This window comes from Bemisia tabaci, chromosome 2 (genome assembly GCF_918797505.1).
Source record: "Bemisia tabaci chromosome 2, PGI_BMITA_v3".
Taxonomy (NCBI): domain Eukaryota; kingdom Metazoa; phylum Arthropoda; class Insecta; order Hemiptera; family Aleyrodidae; genus Bemisia; species Bemisia tabaci.
This window is the reverse complement of record NC_092794.1, coordinates 75,263,266-75,289,080: the sequence shown is the minus strand read 5'-3', so window position 1 is coordinate 75,289,080 and position 25,815 is coordinate 75,263,266. Positions and strand designations below refer to the sequence as shown.

General features: G+C 40.7%; 1 protein-coding gene across 2 annotated transcripts in view; it reads right to left on the bottom strand.

Moving 5' to 3' along the window:
- Positions 1-25,815, bottom strand: part of LOC109040333 (uncharacterized) — a 109,635-nt gene that overhangs the window by 33,087 nt on the left and 50,733 nt on the right. For both annotated transcript variants that reach the window (XM_072296266.1, XM_072296267.1), the window contains 2 exons: positions 14,836-15,000; positions 9,238-9,488 (listed from right to left, as the gene is read on the bottom strand). In XM_072296266.1, coding sequence (XP_072152367.1) covers positions 9,238-9,488; positions 14,836-15,000 — 416 coding nt within the window. The remainder of the gene's footprint in view (positions 1-9,237; positions 9,489-14,835; positions 15,001-25,815) is intronic.

The window sequence follows — 25,815 nt, the reverse complement described above, 5'->3', positions numbered from 1 at the left end:
CTTGCACAACACCCTGTATACCCAAGCACCCTACCTGCTGTATTTGCTCGCCGAAGTAAGTTTCGACCTAGAAGAAATCAAGATGTCCGATGGCTCCATCCTCCGTGGAGTTATCACGGTGCCATTGATCGTCAGAAACGAAAAGGTAACTACTGAGATTGCAGCCAAACGATACGATGACACTATTAAAGTATTCAGGCCAGTGCAAGTAGCGCAAGAGTCACTGCGCTCAGTAGAACACTGTGACGAACAACCGGACTTTTTTGTGTGCACAGAAGCCGACCTGACGGATGTCCTCTTCAAGGAAGTAACAGACAAAATGATATTTGACAAGGGAATTGTAGTAGTGACACAGAACAACACAGCAATGGTGAATAAAGAGGAAAACGGCGCTAAAACTCAGATACTTGGACCAGCGATTTGCTCCCAAGAAAATGCACACTCGGTGACGTTCGAAAACAAGTTGATCTTCACGCATTCAAACATGTTCCACGTGAAACACATTGAATACGAGTTACATCAAGTACCATACGATGTTACCCTCCAACTGAATGACGACGAATTGAAGGAATTGAAAGAGAAGCTCGAAACTCTAGCGGACAACTCCGAGCCACAAAAACTGGCACATTACACGGTCACGATCATACTAGCTATCACAACAACTTTAGCACTAGCATACATCTGTAAGAAGCAACGGAGTCAAACAAGGGTCGTCAAGCAGTTGGAGCAGAGAGGACTCGAACTGAACGAGATTCTGGTCGTGCAGGAGGGGAACGAGGGAAGTAGAAGAGGGCGCCTAGTCAGAGCCTAGCGCCGATCAACCCCGAAAAGCCGAATGCACCCGGAACTTCACAGGACAAAAAGCTTAAAAAGCCATAGAAATCCTACCTTACACAAAAAATATGGATTGCATTTTGCGGAAGGGGGAGCCGCTGGCGTTGCGGTTATGCAGGGATTGTGCAACCTCATCCTTCGCAATAAAATTTCGAAAATTGTGAAAAACTCCGAAATTTAGTTGGTAAATTTTGTCTAAAAATTACAATGTTTTGCGAGAAAAATAGCAGCTATTAATGATTAATGGTATTTTCTTTTCACCCAAGGCAAAAGAAGTCGCGCAATCGCGGCAGCATTGCGGCGCTAGTGGGCCCCTTCTTTGCGAAATGCAATCCATATTGCCCTCCATTGCTGTGTTAAAATTCCCTTTCTCGAAGCCACCTTAGTTTTTAATAAAATTCCGCGGTAATATGTCAGTTCAACTCTCCAGATAACCACACGGCCGAAACGCGGCTCTTGTGAGACTAGCGGACGAAACGGTGGGAGTCGAAAATCCCGGATTCTGAATTTTGCAGGGCCCGGCGAAAGACGGGGGCTGAACGGCCATAGGACCCCGGAATTAGTGTTGGCGATATCAAATCGATTGTTTCGGTAAATCGATTTTTTTTTAAAAAAAAAATAATCGGTAAAATCGAATCAATTTTTTCTGTTGCCAAATTTAAATCGAAATTTTCCACGTTAAATTCTGTTAAACCCGAAGTTCATTTCAAGATTCAGATTTGTTTTTGGCGTTGAAGGTGGATTTTTAAGTGTTTTGGAATCGGATGGGAAAAAATCGATTTTACCTTAAATCGGTTTTTTCCCATCCGATTTTAGAATCGAATCGATATTCTGCCGAAAAGCAAATCGATTTCCCGAAATCCATTTATTCGAAAACATCGCCAACCCTACCCGGAATGTAAATGTAAATGTAATGTTGATGTAGCCCCTGTCTGTTAACGGGGATATGTAAATGATATGTTCGGGGATATGGTCCCTTTAATCAGAAAATTTTAGAGAAAAATTTAAAGTTATGTTTCAATCGTATCAATGTAGGAGATCAATTGTAAATATGCGCGAAATCGCACAGCCAGTATAGATTTAAGTTATCGCAAGAATGCGAGAAGCAGTCAAATTTTGACGGCCTACAAAGGTTTAGGGATTTATGGCGAAGAGCCCTCGATTTCCCCCAAATTTTGGTAGAATAATTAATCAAATTTCAAACTTACGAAGTCCTTTTGTCCATCCCTCATTGCTCCTTATATTTTTAAATGTTGAAATGTTATGTGTTTTTTTTTTTTTTTTTTTTTTTTTTTTTTATGTTGAATGAAATGCCTCTTCAGGGCAACAAAACTTGACCAAAATACTATTGTGGGAGCAAATTTATACTGGAATTTTTTGTTGCAGGAGCAATAAATTATTTTGTCTAAAATTAGGGACAAAATCAGGCATTAAAAAATAATTAAACAATAAAAACATCTATTTATATTAGACTAGTTGCCTAGTCATGTGGCAAGATGCCTGATTTCGCTAATTGCCTACGGCATATCCATTAAATATTTCACGAAACCTGAAAAAGGCATTGCAGAAATACTGCCGCGTCAGGCAAAAACGCCGTACGGCCAGTCGAGAGTTGCCGTCGCCGAGAAACTCATGCTCATTTTTTTTTTTAACAAGCTCCCCGGTAAATTCGTTACTAATTGACGAAGATAGCTGGCAACGACGGGGGAACCGTGCGACGTTCTTCCTTAGCACGGCAGAATAAGAAGCACAGAATTCAGTATTGACGTGGTAAATTTTTTTTGCAAATGGGCTAGCTTATAAGTAAAAAATTGTGGCACTCTAGTCCGAAAATCTGCTTAACTGATAAGTCAACTGTATGACTACCGAAGCGAATAACAGTATGAGAGTTACGCGATTTGGCGATAAATGGACTGCATTCTGCAATAGGAAGTGTAAATTCTGGCCCTTCAGGAAAAACACCTATGTGCATAGGTAATATACCGACAGACATGTTGTTTATAATCCAGGCTAGAATCTGTAGTTCTAACTTGCAGGGTGAAGTCCAATTACACCTCACGCAGAGAGCGGTACAAGTAATTGTAAATAAAATTAATTTAATGTATTGTAAGGTAATGTGTGGTATTGTGTAAATAGTAAGTTCCACGCATCAATGTGAGCCGCAGACGGGCAGTATAGCGCGGCCGAGGATTGCACTATAGACAGGATCCAGGTCTCTCGAGCATCGCGGAACAGAGAGAGACGCACTTATGGGACATTACCGAGTGCAACAGCAGCGTCCAATTGGATGCAGAATTCGCTGATCCACCAGTTTGTCCACTCGCAGCGGAGACCACGCTGGGAGCCACACCTCGCCTCCCCCCCTGCCAAGCCCTGTCGGCCCTGTCAGTGCAAGCCGCAGTTGAACAGTATAGCTAATCCAAAATCTCTATATGACAGCTCAAACCATTAATAGCCTAAATTTAGGCAATTAACAGTTTTTTAGGCAAAAAAACATAGTTGTTTTTTTTCTTTTTGACAATTTAGGTTTAATGTATTACCACCGCATTCACATCCATGCAATAGACCGCCGATCTCGCCGCACACTGGTCAAAGAAAGCAGGAGGAGTCCACCAATACTATTAATTATTTTTTAGATTAGTATTAAATGATATTGAAGACAATGATAGATGATATTATTACGTACTTCTACAATCACTACTGCTAATAATAGTAACCAATTAAAAATTACTCAACCAGCAATGTAGTAACCGACCTTTCCCGCTCGCTCCCACCACTGTGCGACGAATATCGTGGTCCGCGTGAGTGGAGAGATGCGAGAAACAGACTCTTGATTTTAACCCATGTTGGTCTCACAGCCTAGCAGACAACTGTGAAAACGCGTATCAGCGCATTCCGCGCGACAGCACCTGCACAGGCGCGCTAAAGTACGCGGAATAGCCTCTTTCTGGAAGCACAATTCGTCATAAATTTGTTGCAAGACGCACTAACTTGGATACTTGTAACTCTCACCAGAATACGAGGTCTGTTAGATTAGAAACCGGATTTTGGTCATAACTAGCCCACAATGCGTTCGAATTAAGTTTTCTTGAGCTTTTCTGATAGCTGAAAATAAACTTAAGAACGCTACGTTCACAGATTTTGTTTGTTTTGATCAGTGTTTATTCTGTGTCATCTTGAATACGAGTAAGTCAGGTGCGTTTTGCGATTTTCATCATGCGATCACTGATAGAGCAAAGATTCAACATTAAATTTTGTTTTAAACTCGGTATACCTTGTACCGAAAATTTTGGTATATGCTAGGTAAAGTTTAACATGATCATTGTATGAGATGTTCCCACTGTTTTGAATCGGTTTAAACGATTCAAAACTGGTCAGGAGTTCGTCAAAGATGAGGAGCATGGGAATCGACCCTCAACGGCAACTGACATTTGTCACGTGGAAGAAGTGCGGGCAAAAGTGCTCGAAAATGGTCGTTTCGAGCTTGTTGAACAGAGTAATATTTCTGAAGGCTCTGTACATACAATTTTGATAGGATATGTAGACACGCATCGAGTTTCAGGTACACTTGCACCTTGTTTGTTGTCCGTTGAACGAAAATCCAGCCAAATGTCAATTTCCCTTTGATGTTCCCTATTCAGCTGCTTGAACGTTCTAACAATGATCCTACATTTTTTGATAGGATAATTTTCGGTGACAATACTTTAGTGTACGGCTACGATATGGAGACGAAACTCCAATCGTCCTTGTGGGTTGAAAAATGTAGTGCAAGACCGAAAAAAGAAAGACAAGTTCGGTCAAACATAAAAATCGCAAAACACCCTTGAGGTTGCCTTACTTCAAGCCACATACCAACGGCGCTAATTAGGATTTGTCACATTTGTGAACGTAGCGTTCTTAAATATATTTTCAGCTATCAGAAAAGCTCAAGAAAACATAATTTGGACGCATTGTGGGCTACCTATGACCAAAATCCGGTTTCTAATCTAACAGACCTCGTATAGCACTATTGCTTCTCGAATCTGGTGCGATATTTTTCTTTGTAAATAATGCTACTCTTAATCGAAATTTTCCCATTTCAGTGTATTTTCTCCCTTGGTAAATCATACTTTCAATTTTAGCTAATTTAATTTGCTAGTTTTACTTACTAATTTTAAATTAATTTCATTTACTAGTACTCCATGCTCATGGACCCAATAATCCTGTAGGGATAATTACGTGTCATGATAAAATCCCGCAACCTTCATGTGACAAACCAAATGACAAATTTTTTGATCCTGTTTTATTTCATTCGTGACGTCATTGCAATTCATTGCTTACGCTGCTTATGCGAATTCATATGAATTCCAGCAATTAAAATGTGTAAATTTTCGTAAAAAAAAAAAAAAAATTTTTGGATCGAACTCCCCATTAAATGGTAGAAAGCACGACTTAACAAGCTTCTTTCTTATGTTACATGCACAATGATAATTCGAGAGGACGACCAAATCCGTGAAACCAGGGCAGCTCCAGGCGCAAGTGAATCCTTCAGCGGGACACGCAGTCAGCTCCAAATCCCTATCCAGCCACGACGGGCACACAGGCGCCATAACTACTCGCAGGCCGCCGACGACAACCTGGCCAAGCGGCAACACAGCTCACAGGTCCGGCCCCATAACCGACACCGTCTCTGTTGGTGCAACACTGTCATTCTGGCCGACTTATCACGCGAGATGTCCGCGTCTCACGCATGTCACAGTCTACAGAGCCCAGTTCACACCGCCGGCTAGCGACGCCGTCCAACGATGTCATTCCAACGCCGACCGCGCGGTCTGCGCCACCCTCTCCAATTTGCGCAGCACCGGTCGATGACCACCCGTTGACGGCAAGCGGCAGCATCCACTACGAGCAAGCACACGTCCGCACGCCCAGCCTGGTGTTGACAGACCGACGGCCATAAACCACAGGAACGAGCCACCCACAGCGGAAGCGGTGCCACCCTAGCCCTTGGCTCTCAAGTCGACGACATCACCAAGAAGACCTATGCCCTAGCTGACTGCAACCCCAAGGAGGACCACAAGCGCCGAGAGCAGCCCCCGCACACGGACGAGGAAGTCCGATCACGAGCAGAAAACTTAATTTTTTTTTGCAAAAATCAACCGCCCAATCAATGTAACCCCCCCCCCCCCTCTTCAATGACCCCTTTTAGAATAAGCAGAGAACTACGAGCAGACAACGGAGGGAGGGTTCTCGACAGGGCGAAAGTGAAGTAAGAGAGTAAACAGAGCCCCAACACCTAGCGGGCGAGCGGACCACGGGGACCGCCATGCCACCGGCGCGCGGCACCCGTGCCGCGCCCGTCGCCTTCGCCGAAAGTTGCCATCCCCCTTTTACGAGCGCCGCAAGCGCCGCTCTGGTTAAGGCGGGCGGGGTATAACGATCGGATCATGGGGCGATGGCGATTTCGGCGAGGGCGATAGCCGCGGAGCGGGGGCATTGCCCCGGCTTGCTGAAGTCCCCGGATTTCCCACGAAAACTCCGCCTGAGCATAGTGTGAACGGCCACTAACTCAAAACATCAGGCCAGCGCGCCGCGCTACCGCGCCGGATTTCGGACAAAACAGCGATTTCCAACACCCTGCAAGCGGGCAAATCTACCGTTTTGTCAGAGGTCCGGCGCGATAGCATGGTTTTCCGCTGAACGTGGAAATCCGTAAACATACAGCGCCGGAAACGAGAAACAACAGCTAAGGACTTTCAGGAGGGTCCCATGGTAAGCTCGACCGCGATTCCACCTTCAAAGTTTAGTAGTCTCCGAGGTGTCACCCAAGCTGCTCCTCACTGCGTCGAGCCCAAAACTCAGTGCGACCCTCGCCTTGTCGAGAACCCCTCCCCCCCCTTTTGTTGAGTGATTGTTGTCGAGTTTAGAGTTGAGAGTTTAGATTAGAGTGTTGAGTAATAAGTAGTTATCAGATCATTTGAGTTGTAGAGTCTGTCAAATAAAATCATCCATTTTAGTAGTCCATCCATCGTATCTTAGTCCTTTCATCTATCCTGAGTCGTCGACCTGTGTAGGTGGTAAGACCCCCATATCTACTAAAACGAGTCCCGTGGAACTCATCCATCAATCCACGGTGGTGGAGGCAAAAGATCGCCCCAAAGGAGAGAGGTAGTTGGGAGTAGAGTGCCCTTTTGGCCCTACCCGCTGCGACCGTTATACAAGCAGCTAAAGGGAAATTGGCATTCGGTTGAATTTTTATTCACCGGACAACAATCACAGGACAAGTTTACCAGAAACTCGATGCATGTCGACATATTCTATCAAAATTGTATGTACAGAGCCTTCAGAAGTATCACGCTGTTCAGCAAGCTCGAAACGACCATTTTCGAGCACTTAAGCCTGCGTTTTATCCACGTGACAAATGTCAGTTGCTGTTGATGGTCGTTTTCCGTGTTCCTCATTTTCGACAAACTTCTGACCAGTTTTGAATCGTTTAACCCACTCAAAACAGTGAGAACAACTCATAAAATGATCTTGTTAGACTTTTCTTAGCACACCAAAAGTTTCGGTACAAGGTATACCGAGTTCAGAACAAAATTTAATGTTAAATCTTTGATCTATCAGTGATCCCATAATGAAAATCGCTTAACGCACTTGACTTACTCGTATTAAAGATGACACATAATAAACACTGATCAAAATAAACAAAATCTGTGAATCTAGCGTTCTTCAGCATGTTATCAGCTATCAGGAAAGTCCAAGAAAACCTAATTTGGACGCATGGTGGGTTAGTTATCACCAAAATCCGGTTTCTTATTGAACAGACCTCGTATCTTCATTGGTTTAGAAGATATGACAAATATTAACTTACTTTACGAATGCCCCTCGTAAGTAAGGTAATAGGAGTAAAGCACGTTTGTTTTCTAATCAGATGAGAGGTTATTATCAAACAACTGGAAAACGGAAATTTGATAACGTTTTACAATTTTGCCTAAAGCGCCTCATAGATACAAGGCAGCAAACTTCAAATTTAGATTTCATGATCCCAAAAATAGGGGGAAGAGCACTCGTGGCTAGTCTACGAGGTTTGTTAGTTTAGAAACCGGATTTTGGTGATACCTAGCCCAGTGTGCGTCCGAACTAGGTTTCCTTGGACTTTCCTGATAGCTGATAACATACTGAAGAACACTAGATTCACAGATTTTGTTTATTTTGATCAGTGTTTATTCTGTGTCATCTTTAATACGAGTAAGTCAAGTGCGTTAAGCGATTTTCATCATGCGATCACTGAAAGATCAAAGATTTAACATTAAATTTTGTTCTAAACTCGGTATACCTTGTACCGAAACTTTTGGTATGCTAAGAAAAGTTTAACAAGATCATTTTATGAGTTGTTCTCACTATTTTGAGTGGGTTTAAACGATTCAAAACTGGTCAGAAGTTCGTCGAAGATGAGGAGCACGGGAATCAACCATCAACGGCAACTGACATTTGTCATGTGGATAAAACGCAGGCAAAAGTGCTCGAAAATGGTCATTTCAAGCTTGCTGAACAGTGTAATATTTCTGAAGGCTCTGTACATACAATTTTGATAGAATATGTCGACATGCATCGAGTTTCAGGTACACTTGCCCCTTCATCGTTGTCCGTTGAACATAAATCCAACCGAATGTCAATTTTCCGTTAGCTGCTTCAACATTCTAACAATGATCCTACATTTTGGATGGGATAATTATTTTCGGTGACAATACTTGAGTGTACGGCTACGATATGGAGACGAAACTTCAATCATCCTTATGGGTTGAAAAATGTAGCGCAAGACTGAAGAAAGAGAGACAAGTTCGGTCAAACATAAAAATCACAAAACACCTATGAGGTTGCCTTACTTCAAGCCACGTATCAACTAAACTAGTTAAGATTTTTCAAATTTGTGAACGCAGCATTCTTAAGGATATTTTCAGCTATCAGTAAAAATCAAGGAAACCTAATTTGGACGCATTGTGGGCTAGTTATCACCAAAATCCGGTTTCTAATCTAACAGACCTTGTATCACGTTAACCTTTCAAGTCTGAAACGCCAATGTGATGAGTAAATTTTAAAAAGTTCCTACTAGGTATAAGATAGATCTTTTTTTTTCAAAGCCTTGACGAATTCCTAATAATGTTTCAGCATCATTAAGTTTAAAAATTAAAATTTCATAGTTCGGAATGAAATGAATATCGAGATGCAGCCAGAATGCAGCCTTGGGCTCTATTTTTCTTTAAATGCAAAAAAATTATAATATCAGAATACATGAAGAGAAGTTGCCACGCAATTTAAAGTTGCGATAATTGACACCATGCAACATATTCCCTGGCTAAAAACTGGAGAGCAAAATACACACAAATCATTTCTTGACACGGAAGAAGAGAATTTTTAGCATACCTTCTTGTTTGAAATATGATACTTGATATCGTGTGGTAAAACTTCCTTGCTCCTGGCAATTAAATCATATACTTCCAGGGTTATTTTAAAATCCGAGTACAGCTCCGGAAATGTGAGTTTGTCGGGAAACCGAAGATACATGGCTCCTCTGGAGTTTTGCAGCAGACTTTTACCAGCAGCTGTGACCAAAGACGTCCCCAATACATGCTCATCACATTTGAGTAGACAAACAAAATTATGACATTTCTCCTCTGAAAAAAGGATAAAAACAGAAAATGAAAAAAACTTTTAATTAACAATTCTGAAAAGATTTTTGCATGTTTGGCTTTAAAATCAGACAACAGACAATGAGAAATACAAACGAGCAAATGATCAGAGTGACAAGAAATGTTAAAATTACAGGGTTCCCAGCATTATTTTTAATTTCACAATGAGAAAAAAAAAATTAAAAAAGTGAGTTGGTAAGAAATTGAGAGGTGAAACAGAGACAGGTGAGTGGTGAGGTGACAGTGTACGCTTCAATTTTAACCAGATCATTGCCATCAACAAGTGATAAAACATCCATCACTTAGCTAAATGATCACTGTGTATGGTTTTCTCAAATCAGATGTAAAATTTCAGTGAAGGCATTCTTGAACTTTAATGAGTACTTACATTATTTCAATGATAATGATAGTGATCAGAGCATCCTTTGCAGGTGAATAATAACCCACTGAATGTGATGGGACTTGAAAAAATAATTTGTCGGCTGTTCCACACCCAGCCTTCATCAAATTAATAAGCCGTTGAAGCATTTGGTAACTTGACATTGAATAACACTGGTGATAGGAGTGTCAAATTACACTGATAAAATGAGTCAGGGCATCGGTCTTTCCTCATGGGAAAAGTGGTCCCGGTAGAATCAGTTGATTTTTTGATAAGTTGCAGGTCTTGATCTACTAATCAAATGTGTCAGTGATTGTTTTCCCATATCTTTTACAAATTCCATCCGCAAGGGAGATTGTAAGTTGCTCAATTGGGACAACACAAGTCCACAAAAAACATTTTTTACACACACACTGAGGATAAGATGGTGGATTCTCACATAATTTTGTGCGCTGAGTCCGAAAGTGATTTTAGTTCCTTGCTCTTTAATGCACCTATTTTCTAAAGTGCCTGAGATTTTCCTTCAAAACGTACCTCTCCCGGAAAATTCACTTCTTTGGGAAATTGGTGCAAGACAGAGAAAAACCAAGGCCATGTACACACAGCATTTGACAATGTGTGTATTAGTCCCATTTCGCCTGATAAAGTCATGTAACCAAGTTCCCCAGAAGTAACCCCAAAGGACCCCGCACACCTTTCATGGGAAGCTGCATCATGAAGGAACCTTAACTTATTTATGTCATTTGATTCTCCTCAAGATGCTGATCAAAAGTTATAATTGCGCCAACTTTCTACGATGCACCCTTTTTCGCAAAAAACGGCCGAGAAGATTCAATTATTGGACGATAAAAGGCCAGAAAGATTCCTCATTTCAGTACTCGATTGAAAAGCAGCTGTGTGTCGACAAGGAAATAAGGGGAACTTCGACGAACGCGTCGAGAGCGGGAGGAGGGGGGTAGCCCCAGAGTCGGCAAGTACAGATTAGAAGATGGACACTCGCTGCGTTTTTTCCTAATTTACATCGGGCCTATACTCAAATGCTTTGTTCTTTTTTATTCATTGTCGCCGAATAATTGAACCTTCTTGGCCGTTTTTTGAGAAAACGGTGCTTCGTAGAAAGTTGGTGCAATTATATCTTTAGATCAGCATCTTGAGGAGAATCGAATGACATAGATAAATTAACGTTCCTTCATGGTGCAGCTTCCCAGAAGGGGTGTGTGGGGTCCTTTCAAGCCCAAAAAACGGCGGAGGCTGAGTTTTTTTTATTATTTGTTTATTAATTTTTTTTGTTTAAAGACTTTCAGATTTTTAACATGAGTGGAACTTTGGCACATATCCAGAAATAATAAAAAGATTCAACAAAATTTGGATCAGTGCTTTATGTTGACCTTTTTTCAAAACACCGCAGATTGCAGAAAATTGCTGAGGCCTAAAACAATCTGCGCGCCTGCTAGAGGTTAGGGTATCTCGATAATGAATAGATCCCTGTAATTACAGTATGCAAGAGGAGCGTTTTGAAATGTATAAAACAAATTTAAATTATAATTCTTCGACAGAACCGGTATTTTCATACTTTAGTTTTGTCAATGATAGGCAAGTTCAATGCAAGATAATGGAACAGCTTTGACATTGTTTTTGAGCTTCCGTCATTCAGTAATTCACTTTTTGAGTTTAAATAACAGTATTTTCTGTAACATCAAAGCTGAAATGAGCAACCCATATGATGACAATGGAGAATTTGCACGCAATTTTTTTATTTTTTCATCTGAGAGAGCTTAAAGAGCTAATTTCCCAGTATTTTTCTCTTTTCTGATATGGAAAATAGTAATGAAGTAGATTTTAAAGTGAAGAAATGCACCGCTTAGTGACATCCCTGGCGGCATTTCCAACTCGTAGAACAACTGTGGCGGCATTTCCAACTCGTAGAACAACTATGGCGGCCAATCATTGCTCACCTCTGGCGATGCATCTCACGCTCACTCCTGATTGGTTGACGCAGCCTCAACCACGGCTATAATAGCCGTGGGCTCACCATCTCAAGTCACTCCGCACCCGTCAGTCACGCGGGACCTATCTCACATCCAGCACGCGAACTTCATGCAGCCGGCCGACTTGCCCCCTTCCAACGGCCCTGTTTCGGGCCACCACAATAGGCACCTGTTCTAGTCTTTGGCCATACAACCATGTCCAAAAAGAGAAAAATGGATTCAAATGCCAACGAGTGCATGCGAAAGAGAGCGTACCTATTTATCTCTGATTGCAAAGTTTATGCACATTTTTTACATCTCATTTTTAATCAATGTTTTAAAAAGCTACCCACAATTTATTTGAGGAGTTTCCAGCTAGCGGCAATACGCTTACACCCATTGTTGAATATTTATCTCTTAACACTTGCCGTGAATGAATTTAAACATAGACGGCTGCACTTACGGATTATTTCCCAACTCACGATTCAGTTGCATTTGTTTTGTTTTGTTTTTTTTTCATTTTTTTACAATTTGCTACCGTTGAGAGACAGGTCGATGGCGGAAGGCCTACATTACATGCTAAAGAAACAGAAAATCTTTTCCACCACAAGCACCACTGGCAAGAGCAAGATGGCCCAGACTCAGTTGGAACGTATCTGTGTTCCTGGCACATAGTCTCGTTCTACATCGGTCCGGCTCATTCCTGGTCTCTGTCCATTTCTTGCTGCCTCTCCTTGTCCTCTCTCCGCTTGAAAATCTGCTGGACCACCTGCCTTAGTAGGGACCAGCCCGCCTCCTCTAACGCACAGAGCTCAATCAGATTCTCCGGTGTGATTTCGAAGCCCAGTTTGTAAGCAAGCTCGCACGCTCCTCTCTCGCTTTGGAGCAGTGAAAGAGCGTGTGCTCCGCGTCGTCCATTAGCTGTTCCCCGCAAAGAATGGAAAGCTCGCTCGTACATTTGCCGATTCTCTTACGGAATGCCCTGAAAGAGCCGTGGCCAGTCAGCATTTGTGTCAGGTGGTAGTTGACTTCCAAACCCTTTCTTCTTATCCACTTCTCCACCCGTGGGATCAACCATTTGGTCCAGTTGGCTTTTCCGCTGTCAGCTTCCTACTTACGTTGCCATTCGGCCGAGGATCGTGCTCGCTCCTCGTTGGCAATTCTGCGGTATAACTGCTTGGTCTCCGTGTCCGTTCTTAGCCCACCCTTTTTTGCAGCCTGTTTTCTTGGATAAATTTTTGTTCTTTCCTTGAGAGGCAGATCGATCGGTAACGATCTGGAAATAACCTACATCGCCTCCGTTAACACAGTGCAATAGCCACTGATGGCCTGCAGTGCTTTCTTGAGCTCTTCCATCACAGTAACTTTACTGGTAGCTTCGGTCGCCCACACTGGAGCAGCGTATGTAACGTGTTCACGCTTTGCAGTAGTTTCCTCTTGGCAGCTTTTGGTCCATTTAAGTTGGGCATCAGACCAGCTAGACTTCTATTGGTTCTCGCCGTTTTCTCCACTACATTTTTGATGTGTACCGTGAAGCTAGTTGCATTTCCTCATCACAAACATCGACCTGACGCCGCTCGATGCGCCGCGCGGAGGGGTCGCGAAAAACATGCCAATGCCTTGCCGGACGCCCAAGCTTTACACACAGATTCTCCATGAATGAAAACATCCAAATCACGCCAAGACAACGACGATGCACTACGCTTCCGCCGTTCAGCTCAAGTTCGTCATGCGAATTTCGGCGGGCGAAATTCGTGAGCGATTTCTACGCCGACGCAAGGAATTTCAAGGACGTGGCGAATTCGTCAAGACCGTTGCCACTGAAAACACCTCGTCGCGGACGAAACGACGGAAGCTTTATGCTTAGGGGTCTCATGTTAAAAACTTTGTATACAAAGCATAGTCAAAAGTTGCTAAGCTGACTTCAAAACAATAAGAAAGACAAACAAATTGTTGAAATGTACAGTAGTACAATACTTCTCCAACTTTTCAGATACTGTACGCCAGGCGACTTCACGTTAAATGTTGATCTTGTGCTTCGAAAAACCGGCATTGTAGATGATTCTGTACTTGTGTATCTCATTGATCAGAACTTCTACCTCGAGAAGTGTATAGTATCAAGAGCATTAGCCATAATGATAGTATAAACACAAAACAAGTACCAAGGTCAGAGCGCCCATGACGCATGCGAGCATGCTGAGCATTTTGCATTTCAAGCGAGAAATCTTCATTTGAAGTTGATGCTTTATTCCCGTGTATCTCTTATGGACCAGTGATTCTCGACCCATTTTCTGCCCACATTCTACCTAAATTTGAACTAGTTATGGGCAAAAATTCGAAAATGAACCATCATTGTGAGTCAGGGATATCATGAAGATGACAAATATCCGAAAAAAATATTTAAATGTAGAGTTTAGAATCTTGGATTTTTGTCCACAGAGGGCTGCACTGTGCGGCGATCCCCGCTGAATTTTGACCCGAAGGATTGGGCTTACTAGAATACCTGTATACGGGAGAGTATTGCCATCTCTGTGCCGCAACCTGATTGGTTAATCAGTTATAGGCTATCATGGAGCTCCAAAGTTGGCCCAAAGTAAACAAACCCGACTCAGAGGAACACGCATTATCGGCTGAGAAATGAATGATAATCACACTCAAAAGTTCATTTTCGGCAAAAATATTTATCTACGTTCGATCCAGACTCAATTCAGAAGTTGGATGTAAAAAAATTCTATCACACCAAAAATCACGTCTAGAACTTTGTAGAACTTTGTAGAACTTTTTCGTCATCTTGTTTGTTTACATTCAGCCAAACTAGGAACGGAGGCTGGGGTTTGTTACATTGGGCCAACTTTGGGGCTCCATGATAGTCAACCAATCAGAAAGCGGTACACTTTTTCTGTAGTATAAAGATTGAGATGGCAATACTCTCCCGTATACAGGTCCTCTAGGGCTTACAGCATTATATATTATAATGATAGATCACCTCGAGCTGCACTCTTGATGGCGTCCATCTTGATCGGCAATGTGATCTCGGAAACAGTCAAAGAGCCTCGTTCTTTCAAGTAACATGAGTCAACTACATTAGGGCGTAGTGAGCGTTCAATTTTCAGCCTTTGTAATTCGTTCAGGGCAGCCTGCCTCCTGTGCGCTGTAAAAATGAGAAGCAAGTAGTTAATGCAGGTGAAGAAACCAGGAAAATTTTGTCGACATAGATGCCGCCAATAGAGAGGTAAATATGGGACTGTAGAATCATAAGTCTAATTATTCATTCGTTATTATGACTTCATACTTCCACAAAACATCTAGAGAATATATTTTTCAGTTCTAGTATACATCACTTCTAACTCCACTTCCAAATTTAGTCTGTCATTCCATTCCAAATCAACCAAAAAAATGACAAAAGTTCACCATTCATCTCTGATTAGCAAGATATCTGTTTTTACTAATTTGGTAGGTCAAAGTAAAAAAAAGTCCAACTTTTTAGCCCAAAATACCCAGTAAGTCTTAAGAAAAAATTATCAAAATTTTGATAAATGCATGAAAAAATGCATTTCTAGGATCACTAATAAAGCTGTGCCTGTCCTTCGAAAAATCTCAGTAAAAATTTGAGTTTTAAAGGTATCTGGCTAAAAATTTGTTCACAGGTCGCCGAGAGTATGAATAATATGAGAAAAAATGTTTCGTGGACCCAAACTATGAGTGAGTGGAACAGCGGTCAAATATATATTTATTTTATTCATTTGTCAAGTTCAAAGTTCATTTTATTGATTTTCCATTTTTGCGGTAATAACTAGGTTCAGTAAAATGAGAGTAGCAAAGAAGGCGCGGAGGATGTACAATTTTTTTCTTATAATAATCCTTAAAGTATAATCTTAACGGCTACGAATAAAATTGATGACTGTCCGGCATTTTGTGGGTTCAAATGTCAATTTTCAGTGGAAATTGCTTGAAAAAGCCGGAAAAATCAAACTTTTTGACTATTTTCCATCGGAGCGGATGGGAGGGTCGGTCGGACAGTAAAAATTTCCTGAACCTCTTTCAAAGATCATTCAATGTTGCATCTTTTTGACGTGGCTCAACTATCTCAAGTCGTTTGTGAGGGCCTGCAACGGTATCTTGACTTCAGAAAACTCAAGTTGCATGCATTTTTTCAAAAATCATCAAAACTTTGATAATTTTTTTCTTAAGACCTCCTGGGTATTATGGGCTAAAAATTTGAACTTTTTCTTACGTTGACCTACTGAATGAGAAAAAAAAAAAAAAATCGTACAATTCCGAGACGGGTGGTGAACTGGTCCGGTTGATCTGGCATGGAATGACTCCCATAACACCTTGACTTGGCATCTGACAGTTCCACATTGTTTGTTGGAACATACCCATGTTATAAATATGTTAGTCATATAGGATGTAAGAAGGATGGTGAGTATTCTCTTTAAAGTAATGAACCAGGAGTTTGACAATGTCGCAAATCGTGCACATCCTGAGATAGAATAGGTCAAGAAAAACACAAGCAGTTGCAGAAGGAATAGCTTTTGGGAGAAAACGAATTTTTCCGTTCTGAACCTCCCCCTCCCCTTTTTTAAACACTCGATTTTCCAACCGTGTTGAAAAAAGTTGGGGTAATTTTCAGCTTCAGCAGCAAAACCTAGATGAACAAGGGCATGGATTCTTCAGAAAGGTAAGGCAATTATTCTTCTCCAAAAAACATTCAGATGAGCTTCATATGTTGGTAAATACTATTAGGGTGTTCCGTTTTTAGACAACCATCTCAAAACCTTGCTCCCCGGGCTTTTTCCCATTCCTTTTGGTCCCCAAAAGACAATTCTGAAGTTTCAGAACCATAGCTGAAGTCTACACTTTCCCCCAAAGCGATGAAAATTTTGGGAGCAATTACATTGGTTTAAATGGGGAGAAAATAGGCCGATTCGCGGAACTACGTTTCTCGGTCGTAAAATGCGCCAAAATGATTTCAAACCTGACCATCTCTTGAGAAGTCGTCCAGAGGCCTATTTTGAATGAGAAAATTCCACTTTTGACCCAGAGATGGGGGAGGGGGGGTCACGGTGCAGTTAGTTTGGAGGCGCTGCGCGCAGCAAAATGATAGCATTTGACAGTTTTTGATCAACCTCAAAACAGGCCCTCCGAAGCTGAGGAGGCTAATATATCTCATAAATTGTAATAAAATAATGTACAAGAGTTGTTTTCATCCCTTCAGAACTATTTTCGACCATTTACACTGTTGCCAAAATTTACTCGAAACTGGAAGGAAATTAGTGTATATCATGTTCTGCACTTGAGTGATTTTGGCAACAAAGTAAATGGTCGAAAATAGTTCTGAAGGGATGAAAACAACTCTTGTACATTATTTTATTACAATTTATGAGATACATAGGCTGTTCCAAAACAACTGAGAGTAAGTCTGTATTTCAAAAACAATAATAGTTATTGAAACGCGGTTTACGGGAGGTTGTAGCTCATATTCTTAGCTATCTAACGAGCCCAAGATTTGCTATTTTGGTCAAAATTTCGCTGAGTTACAACAATTTTTTGGAGCCGTGTAAAATATAACCCTACAGGATTTTTGAGTATTTTTTTCCTTGTCTGAACTGTTGTTCCGAGATCGCAACTTTGCGGATCACGTTGGCACTGGTCTAGATGCAAGTTCTAACATGTTTGCATGTGCTTTCATTGCATATCAGAGTTTTCTTCAACTTCCCAGCTCAGGGAAGCCAACATTGTCCAGCGTTAATGACACTTTCTTCCTCCGCCGCAGAAGTTGACGGCCGGCCGCCATGCGGAAACAAAGCTGCCGACTCGCGACCCTCGGAAAAAGCTGCATGCCACCGATAAATGGTGCTCTCCCCAAGTCGATTTTCTCCATAAGCAACTAATATCTCTTTCACGGTATCAGAGACAGTTAAACCTTGGTAAACACAGTAACGGATGGCATAGCGTTGCTCTTGTTTCAGCTCCGCGGGCGAACTCATTGCACCAAACGAGAACACGTGTCATTAACGCTAGACAATGTTGGCTTCACTGAGCCGGGAAGTTGAAGAAAACTCTGATATGCAATGAAAGCAAATGCAAACATGTTAGAACTTGCATCTAGACCAGTGCCAACGTGATCCGCAAAGTTGCGATCTCGACCAAGAAACGTAGTTCCGCGAATCAGCCTATTTTCTCCCCATTTAAACCAATGTAATTGCTCCCAAAATTTTCATAGCTTTGGGGGAAACTGTAGACTTCAGCTATGGTGCTGAAACTTCAGGATTGTCTTTTGGGGACCAGAAGGAATGGGAAAAAGCCCGGGAGTAAGGTTTTGAGATGGTTGTCTAAAAACGAAACACCCTAATATACTACGTAGGCAAACGGGGCTACTTGACCAAAAAATTTTGATCCTTGGAACAGAGTGGATAAGAGGTTAGTTGTTCCTTTCATCTGCCATTAAAACTGGGCCTGGAATGAAATTGCCTCATCTTTTCAGGCATCGAACGGCATGGTCTGAGTCACCCAAAAATTATTTAATTTTTTTTAAAATTTCCCCCTCTGGAGATAGTACAGGCAAATGTTCATTTGTAGGGTCCCGTGGCACTAATAGTGATAGAAGTGTGGGAGATGTCTTAATCTCTTTCTCTTGATGTACAGAAACAGAATTCCGATGTTGTCATTCTCAATTTTCAAAAAGTCGCCCCCTATCCAGGATGGCGACCAAAATAATCCCTGTGGGGATAACCCTATTGGCCGACTGAGGTGACGATTGTATTTTTGGTCGTAGAACTCAAACCTGCAGTCATAGATTCACTTAGACCATTTTCGAGACCCCAAATTCCATGATGGCGGCCTTTGGGCCAAAAACGGTGTAAGGGACAAGTGCTCCTCTAAGTGCCGAGTAGGGTGTCTACCTTTATAGTATTTGGGTCGTAAAATCCGAAAATGAAGTTAAATTTACATTATTGGGGCACGGAGGGGCTCCAGGCCCAAAAATGGCGGCAAAAATGGCCAACACTGAGGGTCAACAACTTGTAATAATCAAGTTACGTCATGATAGGTATCGACTTCCATGTACTTTTGGTTGTAGAATTCAGAGTCATGTTGTTCAAAATTATCTGTGATCTCTTAGGGAGCCCGAAATCCAAGATGGCGTGTTAGGTATCTTTTCCTAGGTTTACTGGGTCAAAAAAGCGAAATATGAGGATAAAATAACTGTTCCTACTCCATGAAAGACATCTAGGTACAATAAGGCGGCTGAAATAGCGGAACGATGTGACAAACATTTAAAAAACGCGCGGTATAGTAAGTCAAGTATCGATTTATACAGGGTGTCTCACGAAAAACGAGCCACCTTGGATATCTGCCGAACGCGTCGGAATTTCGAAAAACGGTAAAAGACGTGTTTGTTTATATCGAAGGGGACACCTTTTGGCGTATTCGACATTTTCCCAAACCGCGGGAGGGGCGCGGGGCGGGGGGTGCCCCACCCGTAAGTAGAACTTTTCAAATTGCACCCCTACTTTTTTATTCAGGAATCAATTCTACGCAAAAAAACAAGCCACCCTGTCCAAACCGAATGTAAATCGGACAATTTTTCAGTGATTGACAGAGTTTGAAACATTTTTTTCATGCTCTTTTCAAAAATTTTCCACGCCCAATGGAATTGCTGTATCAAACCAAACTCTCCGCCAAAAAAATTCTTAAACATCGCACTTTCGATAAAAAAATAAAAAAAAATATGCTGCACTCGAAATCTGGAGCACGCGGAGCCCTTCTTTGCGACATTAAAATTCGTTATACCGAACATTTCCGAGGATCGCTCATCGGGAGGGAGTAGTAAGTTTTAGGCAAGAAATATTAATCTTCTTTCTGAAGCATAACAAACCGTGTCCACGAAGAAGCAGATAAGTGGGGAAAAAAAAATGGATTAGCTTTTTTTTTTTGGGGGGGGGGGGGGGGCATTGATTTGAGCCGGACCTTAATACTTCTGAGGACGCTATTTTTCCGCGGTGCGTTGTTTTTCTACTTAACTGCTTCTTCATGGACACGGTTTCTTATGCTTCAGAAAAAAAAAAAGGTCAGTCGCGTAATCGGCGTGATCCGTGACGGTCGTTCCTGCGCTCGTCTGCTCTCTCTAATCTCAACTCCTATCTAATCTAGTACTGAGTGTATCCTAAAATCATTGTGCCAAATCGTGCTCCAAGCAACTTTAGGACATGTGATAAGTGTATTGTGACCAACTCCCTGGTGCCCACGTCGGTGTGGCACCATGGACAAACACGTGATAAGGCTACAATCAGGTGAAATTCCTCAGCCTCACCTTGAAAACATCACAAGTGAACAAACTTTAAATCAAATTCCATCTACTAACTCTAATTGTAAAAACTATAATGAGGTACTTTTAGAAGCAAACAAAGCTATTGCTACCCTTATACCTACAGATAACTTAGGAAATGACACTGTAAAAGCACTTCTTGATTATAAAAATCTCACAAACAAACTATCTAATGCTCTTCAGAAATCAATTGATGAGACAAATAATTTTAGACACGAACTTATATCAGTTAAAGCTGATCAAGCTAAAAAAGATGAAGAAACAGATGCTAAATTTAGAATTCTGGAAGAAAAAATTAACCTACTTCAAACTAATCTCAACTCAAATATTAATGCTAATAATTCCAATAATAGCAATCCTATGAACAGTGAATCAACCTTAAAACCTACGTTAAATGATGAGGAGAATATGGACACAACTACATTTGTATTACCCGATTCGGATGAGGAAGAACGCATAGTTGACATTGAAACTCTGGCCTGGAAAACCAAGGTGAAAAGGAACAAAGGCGCCTCCAACCAGTCCAGGAAGGACAAACGTAAGAGGGAAGATTCCGCATCCCCTAACTCTAAACCTATCACCAACAATAATTCTACCCCTGGTAAGAAAGTCAAAATTATTACCCAGCATGATTCAGAACCGAACAAGAAGAAACAGTCAACTTTAATTCCTGGCTCAACACCTAAGGACGCACAAGCAGCTTTAAAGGAAAACCCGCCTCCGCCCATTAAAATCTGTAATGTCGAGGATGTCAACAATTTACGTACTTTAATTCAAAATGTAATTAAGGATGACTCACAGTTTTCGCTGAAGGCGATTACAACTGTGGGTACTAAAGCTGTATGGAAAGTGAATGTTATGAAAGAAGAACATTATCGTGTATTAACTAAAGAATTAAATAATAACAAAGAAATTTATTGGTATACTCACGAAAATAAAAATACACGTGACTTTAGAGTTATGTGCAAAGGCATGTCTCCTCAGACTTCGGAGGAGGATATTTTAGATTCACTTAAGGGAAAAAATTTCAATGTTATCAGTGTAGTCAATATTTTTAAGAAAATCCAACCCGAAAATGGCAAGGGAGGTCCCGTAAAAAAAGAACCTTTATTTTTACATCAAATCACCTTTGCTCAAGGGGAAGACCCCGAAAGAGTATTTAACTTAAAAACTATATGTAATCAAGTGGTTAAAATTGAAGCTTGTAAATCCAAACCTAAGTTAATTATGCAGTGCTACAGATGTCAGGGATTTTCGCATTCGAAAAGCTACTGTCATAAGCCCTGGGCTTGCGTCAAATGCGCAGGTAATCATCCATCCTCTCAATGCACTATTCCTGGATATAACTCGAACCCAAAATGCGCTAACTGCAACGCTGGCCACGTAGCCAGTTTTAGGGATTGCCCTGCTAGGAAAGCTGCTCTTGAGGAGAGATTCCAGAAAAAAACTGAAATAACTTCACAAGAGAATGCTAAACCTATTAATAAACCCACTGGCGCCAATAACGCCAACAATTCTTATAAATCTCCAAAGAATTGTAACTTAAAATCCTATGCATCAGTTGCTTCCACCCCTCAAAATGACTTAACACAGGTCATGGACTTATTAAATCAAATTTTTAGTCGTATGACCACTCTTGAAACCAAATTAAATGCTCATGATATTGCTTTGGGCGGATCCTCAACTTCGCACACAAGATGACAAATCCGACTCAGATTTCCTGTAAAGCCAGTAAAAATTTCTTTTTAGATGTTTCAAATGTATCTTTATTAAATAATGCATCTACACTCCGAATAGTTGCGTGGAATGCTAATGGCATTATAAATCATAGAGCACAGATCATACAATTTCTTAATGATTATAATGTTGACGTCATGCTTATCTCTGAAACAAGGCTCACAAAAGAATCGTATGTCTCTATTCCTAATTACATTTTTTATCATGCATTGCACCCTGACAGCACAGCGCACGCTGGCGCAGGCGTGCTGATAAAACGTAGAATTAAGCATTTCTTAAACGACTCAATTGTAAAGGAAATGTTTCAGTCCGTATCAATCACCATTAGTTTACAACAACAGGATCTAACAATCGCAGTTATATATTCTCCACCTCATCATAATCCCCAAGAGATAGATTACGCTAATCTTATTGATCGACTAGGCACGCGTTTCCTGATAGCCGGAGACTGGAATGCGAAGCACTTTGCCTGGGGATCAAAATCTGTGTATACCAAAGGCAGACATTTATTGAAAGCAATTGACTCGCTTCACGCGAGCATTGCATCACAAGGACGCCCTACGCATTACCCTACAGACCCACTTAAGAACCCCGATGTATTAGATTTTGGAATTTATAGAGGCTTTTCCAAGCAAAATATACATACGTCATTAATAGAAGATGAACTTTCGTCTGACCACATCCCCGTCCACTTTCATTTAGCAGCCTCTCCAATTTTTACAACACCTCCTACTGGACTTATAAATAAAGCCACTGATTGGGAATGTTTTAAGGATTACATTAATGAAAGAATTAAACTTTATGCAGACCCTAAATTAGACACTCCGCAAAAAATCGACTCTGAACTAGAAAATCTTGTTAAAATCATACAGGATGCGGCGAAAAATGCCACCCCTCCCCCTATTCAACACATTAAAGCCGGATATAAACCCCCCCCCTACATCCTCAAAATCATAAAGGAAAAAAGAAAAGCTAGGAAAAGATGGCTGCGCTCCAGAGACCCCGAAGATAAAGCCTATTTTAACTCCATCTCAAAAGAACTAACAAATGAGCTTTGGACTATTAGAAATAATCAACTTGAAAAATTTATTAAAACATTAGATGCCTCACCTGCAACCGACTACTCCCTTTGGAGAGCGATCAGTTACATAAAACGTCCACCACTACATAATGCCCCTTTATTTAATGATAATACAAGGAAATGGGCCAAAACTGACCTCCATAAAGCAAATTTACACGCAACCCACCTCGAAAAAGTATTTAAACCCAATTCACTACCCAATGCTACGAAACGCGATATTCTCCTGCATCTAAATGAAACAGATCTGATAGAAACAGAGCACGAAATACCCCATTTCTCTTTTGGGGAAGTTACCAAATTAATAAGCAAATGCAAAACAAAAAAAGCCCCAGGAAAAGACCAACTTACTGGCCTCATCCTTAAAAAATTACCTGATAAAGCAATTCATAAATTAGTCCAAATTTTTAATGCAATAATCAATCTACAATATGTCCCTAGCAAATTTAAAGAAGCAATAATAATAGTTTTTCATAAAAAAGGCAAACCCGAAAGAAATCCCTCTTCTTATCGTCCAATATCTTTGCTCTCATCCATAGCAAAACTATGGGAAAGACTTTATCTTCCTAGACTATTAAAAGTAATCAATATTAAAAACATACTGCCAGATATTCAATTCGGTTTTAGAGCTAAACACTCTACCATTGAACAAATACAAAGAGTAACCAATTTTATTGAAAAAGCCCTTGAAAAAGGAGAATATTGCGTCTCTGCATTCTTAGACGTTGCACAAGCATTTGATAAAGTCTCTCATAAACTCCTTATTAAAATGTTAGCAAATCTTCTCCCTGCTTGTCATGTTAGATTAATCCAATCGTATCTCTCTGACAGAACTTTCCGAGTTAGAGTAGGTGAGGCACTGTCGGACGAAAAACCAATTCTGGCAGGAGTCCCGCAAGGCTCAGTTCTAGGCCCATTGCTATATTTACTGTTTACCTCAGATATTCCCGCTCCAACCAGAAAATCCCTCTTAGGAAAGTATGCTGATGATACTACGTATTTGTCTAGCAATAAAAGTCAGGAATTAGCTACACTTGAACTTGAAGATAACCTTCAAAATTTCTATAACTAGACGAGTGAAAAAGACATCAAACTTAATTGTGCAAAAACTATTTATAAGATATTCTCTAACCGTAGTATCAAGGACATTAACATTATATTCAATAAAGTCCTATTAAAACCTTCAGAGGTGGCCAAGTATTTAGGTATACACCTAGATACTAAGTTAAAGTGGAAGGAACACATAAAAATCAAAAGAGAAGAATGCTTGTTCAAACTTAAAAAATTGTATTGGTTAATAGGTAAAAAATCTAAGTTAAGTATTAGTAATAAGCTTCTATTATATAAACAAATTGTACGACCCACATGGGCATATGGAGCTCAAATCTGGGGGTGTGCAGCACGGTCCAATATAGAAATTTTACAAAGAGTCCAAAATCGTGCTCTGAGACAGATAGTCGGAGCATGATGGTATGAACGTAACTCTGATATCCATAGAGACCTGGGGATGGAGACCGTCTCGCAATTTATAACTAAAGTTGCAACCAACTATGAGAGACGGCTCCATCACCATCCTAACACCGAGGCTTTACTATTACTTGACAACTCAAATGAGTTTAGACGCCTCAAACGGGTGAAACCGTGGGAACTGGCCAGCCCCTTGGTTTGAACCATTAATTTTAGTAACCAATTATTTCTAACCATTTAGATAAGTTACAGACTACCCGGTCGTTTGTACTCACACATTTATTTTGAATTTAGAAACAAAGTGTATAATTTCATTGTGAAAGTTCGCTTAACACTAATAAAAAAAAAAAAAAAAAAAAGAAAAAAGATTAATAATTCTTGCCTAAAACTTACTACTCCCTCCCGATGAGCGCCTCTCGGAAATGTTCGGTGTAACGAATTTTGATGTCGCAAAGAAGGGCTCCGCGTGCTCCAGATTTCGAGTGCAGCATATTTTTTTTTTTTTTTTTATCGAAAAAGCAATGTTTAAGAATTTTTTTTGGCGGAGAGTTTGGTTTGATACAGCAATTCCATTGGGCGTGGGAAATTTTTGAAAAGAGCATGAAAAAAATGTTTCAAACTCTGTCAATCACTGAAAAATTGTCCGATTTACATTCCGTTTGGACAGGGTGGCTTGTTTTTTTGCGTAGAATTGATTTCTGAATAAAAAAGTAGGGGTGCTATTTGAAAAGTTCTACTTACGGGTGGGGCATCCCCCGCCCCGCGCTCCTCCCGCGATTTGGGAAAATGTCGAATACGCCAAAAGGTGTCCCCTCGATATAAACGAACACGTCTTTAACCGTTTTTCGAAATTCCGACGCGTTCGGCAGATATTTAAGGTGGCTCGTTTTTCGTGAGACACCCTGTATAATACTTGGGTCTCAGGTAATTCACCTCCGAGCTTCAAAACTTACCATTCTCTACACTTTAACAAACTACAAGGATTGACCGTTACCACTTCATGAGGGACCTCCAACCCTAAAGTGACCAATACAAACAAGAAAAAATGTGACCAACACTAAATATGGATCTATTTTTTCTATCAACTCTGTAAAATAAAATATTTTTTTAATCATAATCCCATGATCTTCTTTAGCTTGTATCATATCAATCTTATCATCAACCAATTCCAGCACTTTTTAAATTATTCTCTATACAATGAATGCCTTCGTATGCATATGAATACAAAAGGTGTCCCAAAGAAACGGAGAGTCGTCAGCCTGCTGTGAATGGATCATTGAAGATATTGAAGTACGGTTTGCAGAATTTTGTAGCTTTATTCTTTAGCTTTTTATCAAGATCTTATTAAGTTGTTG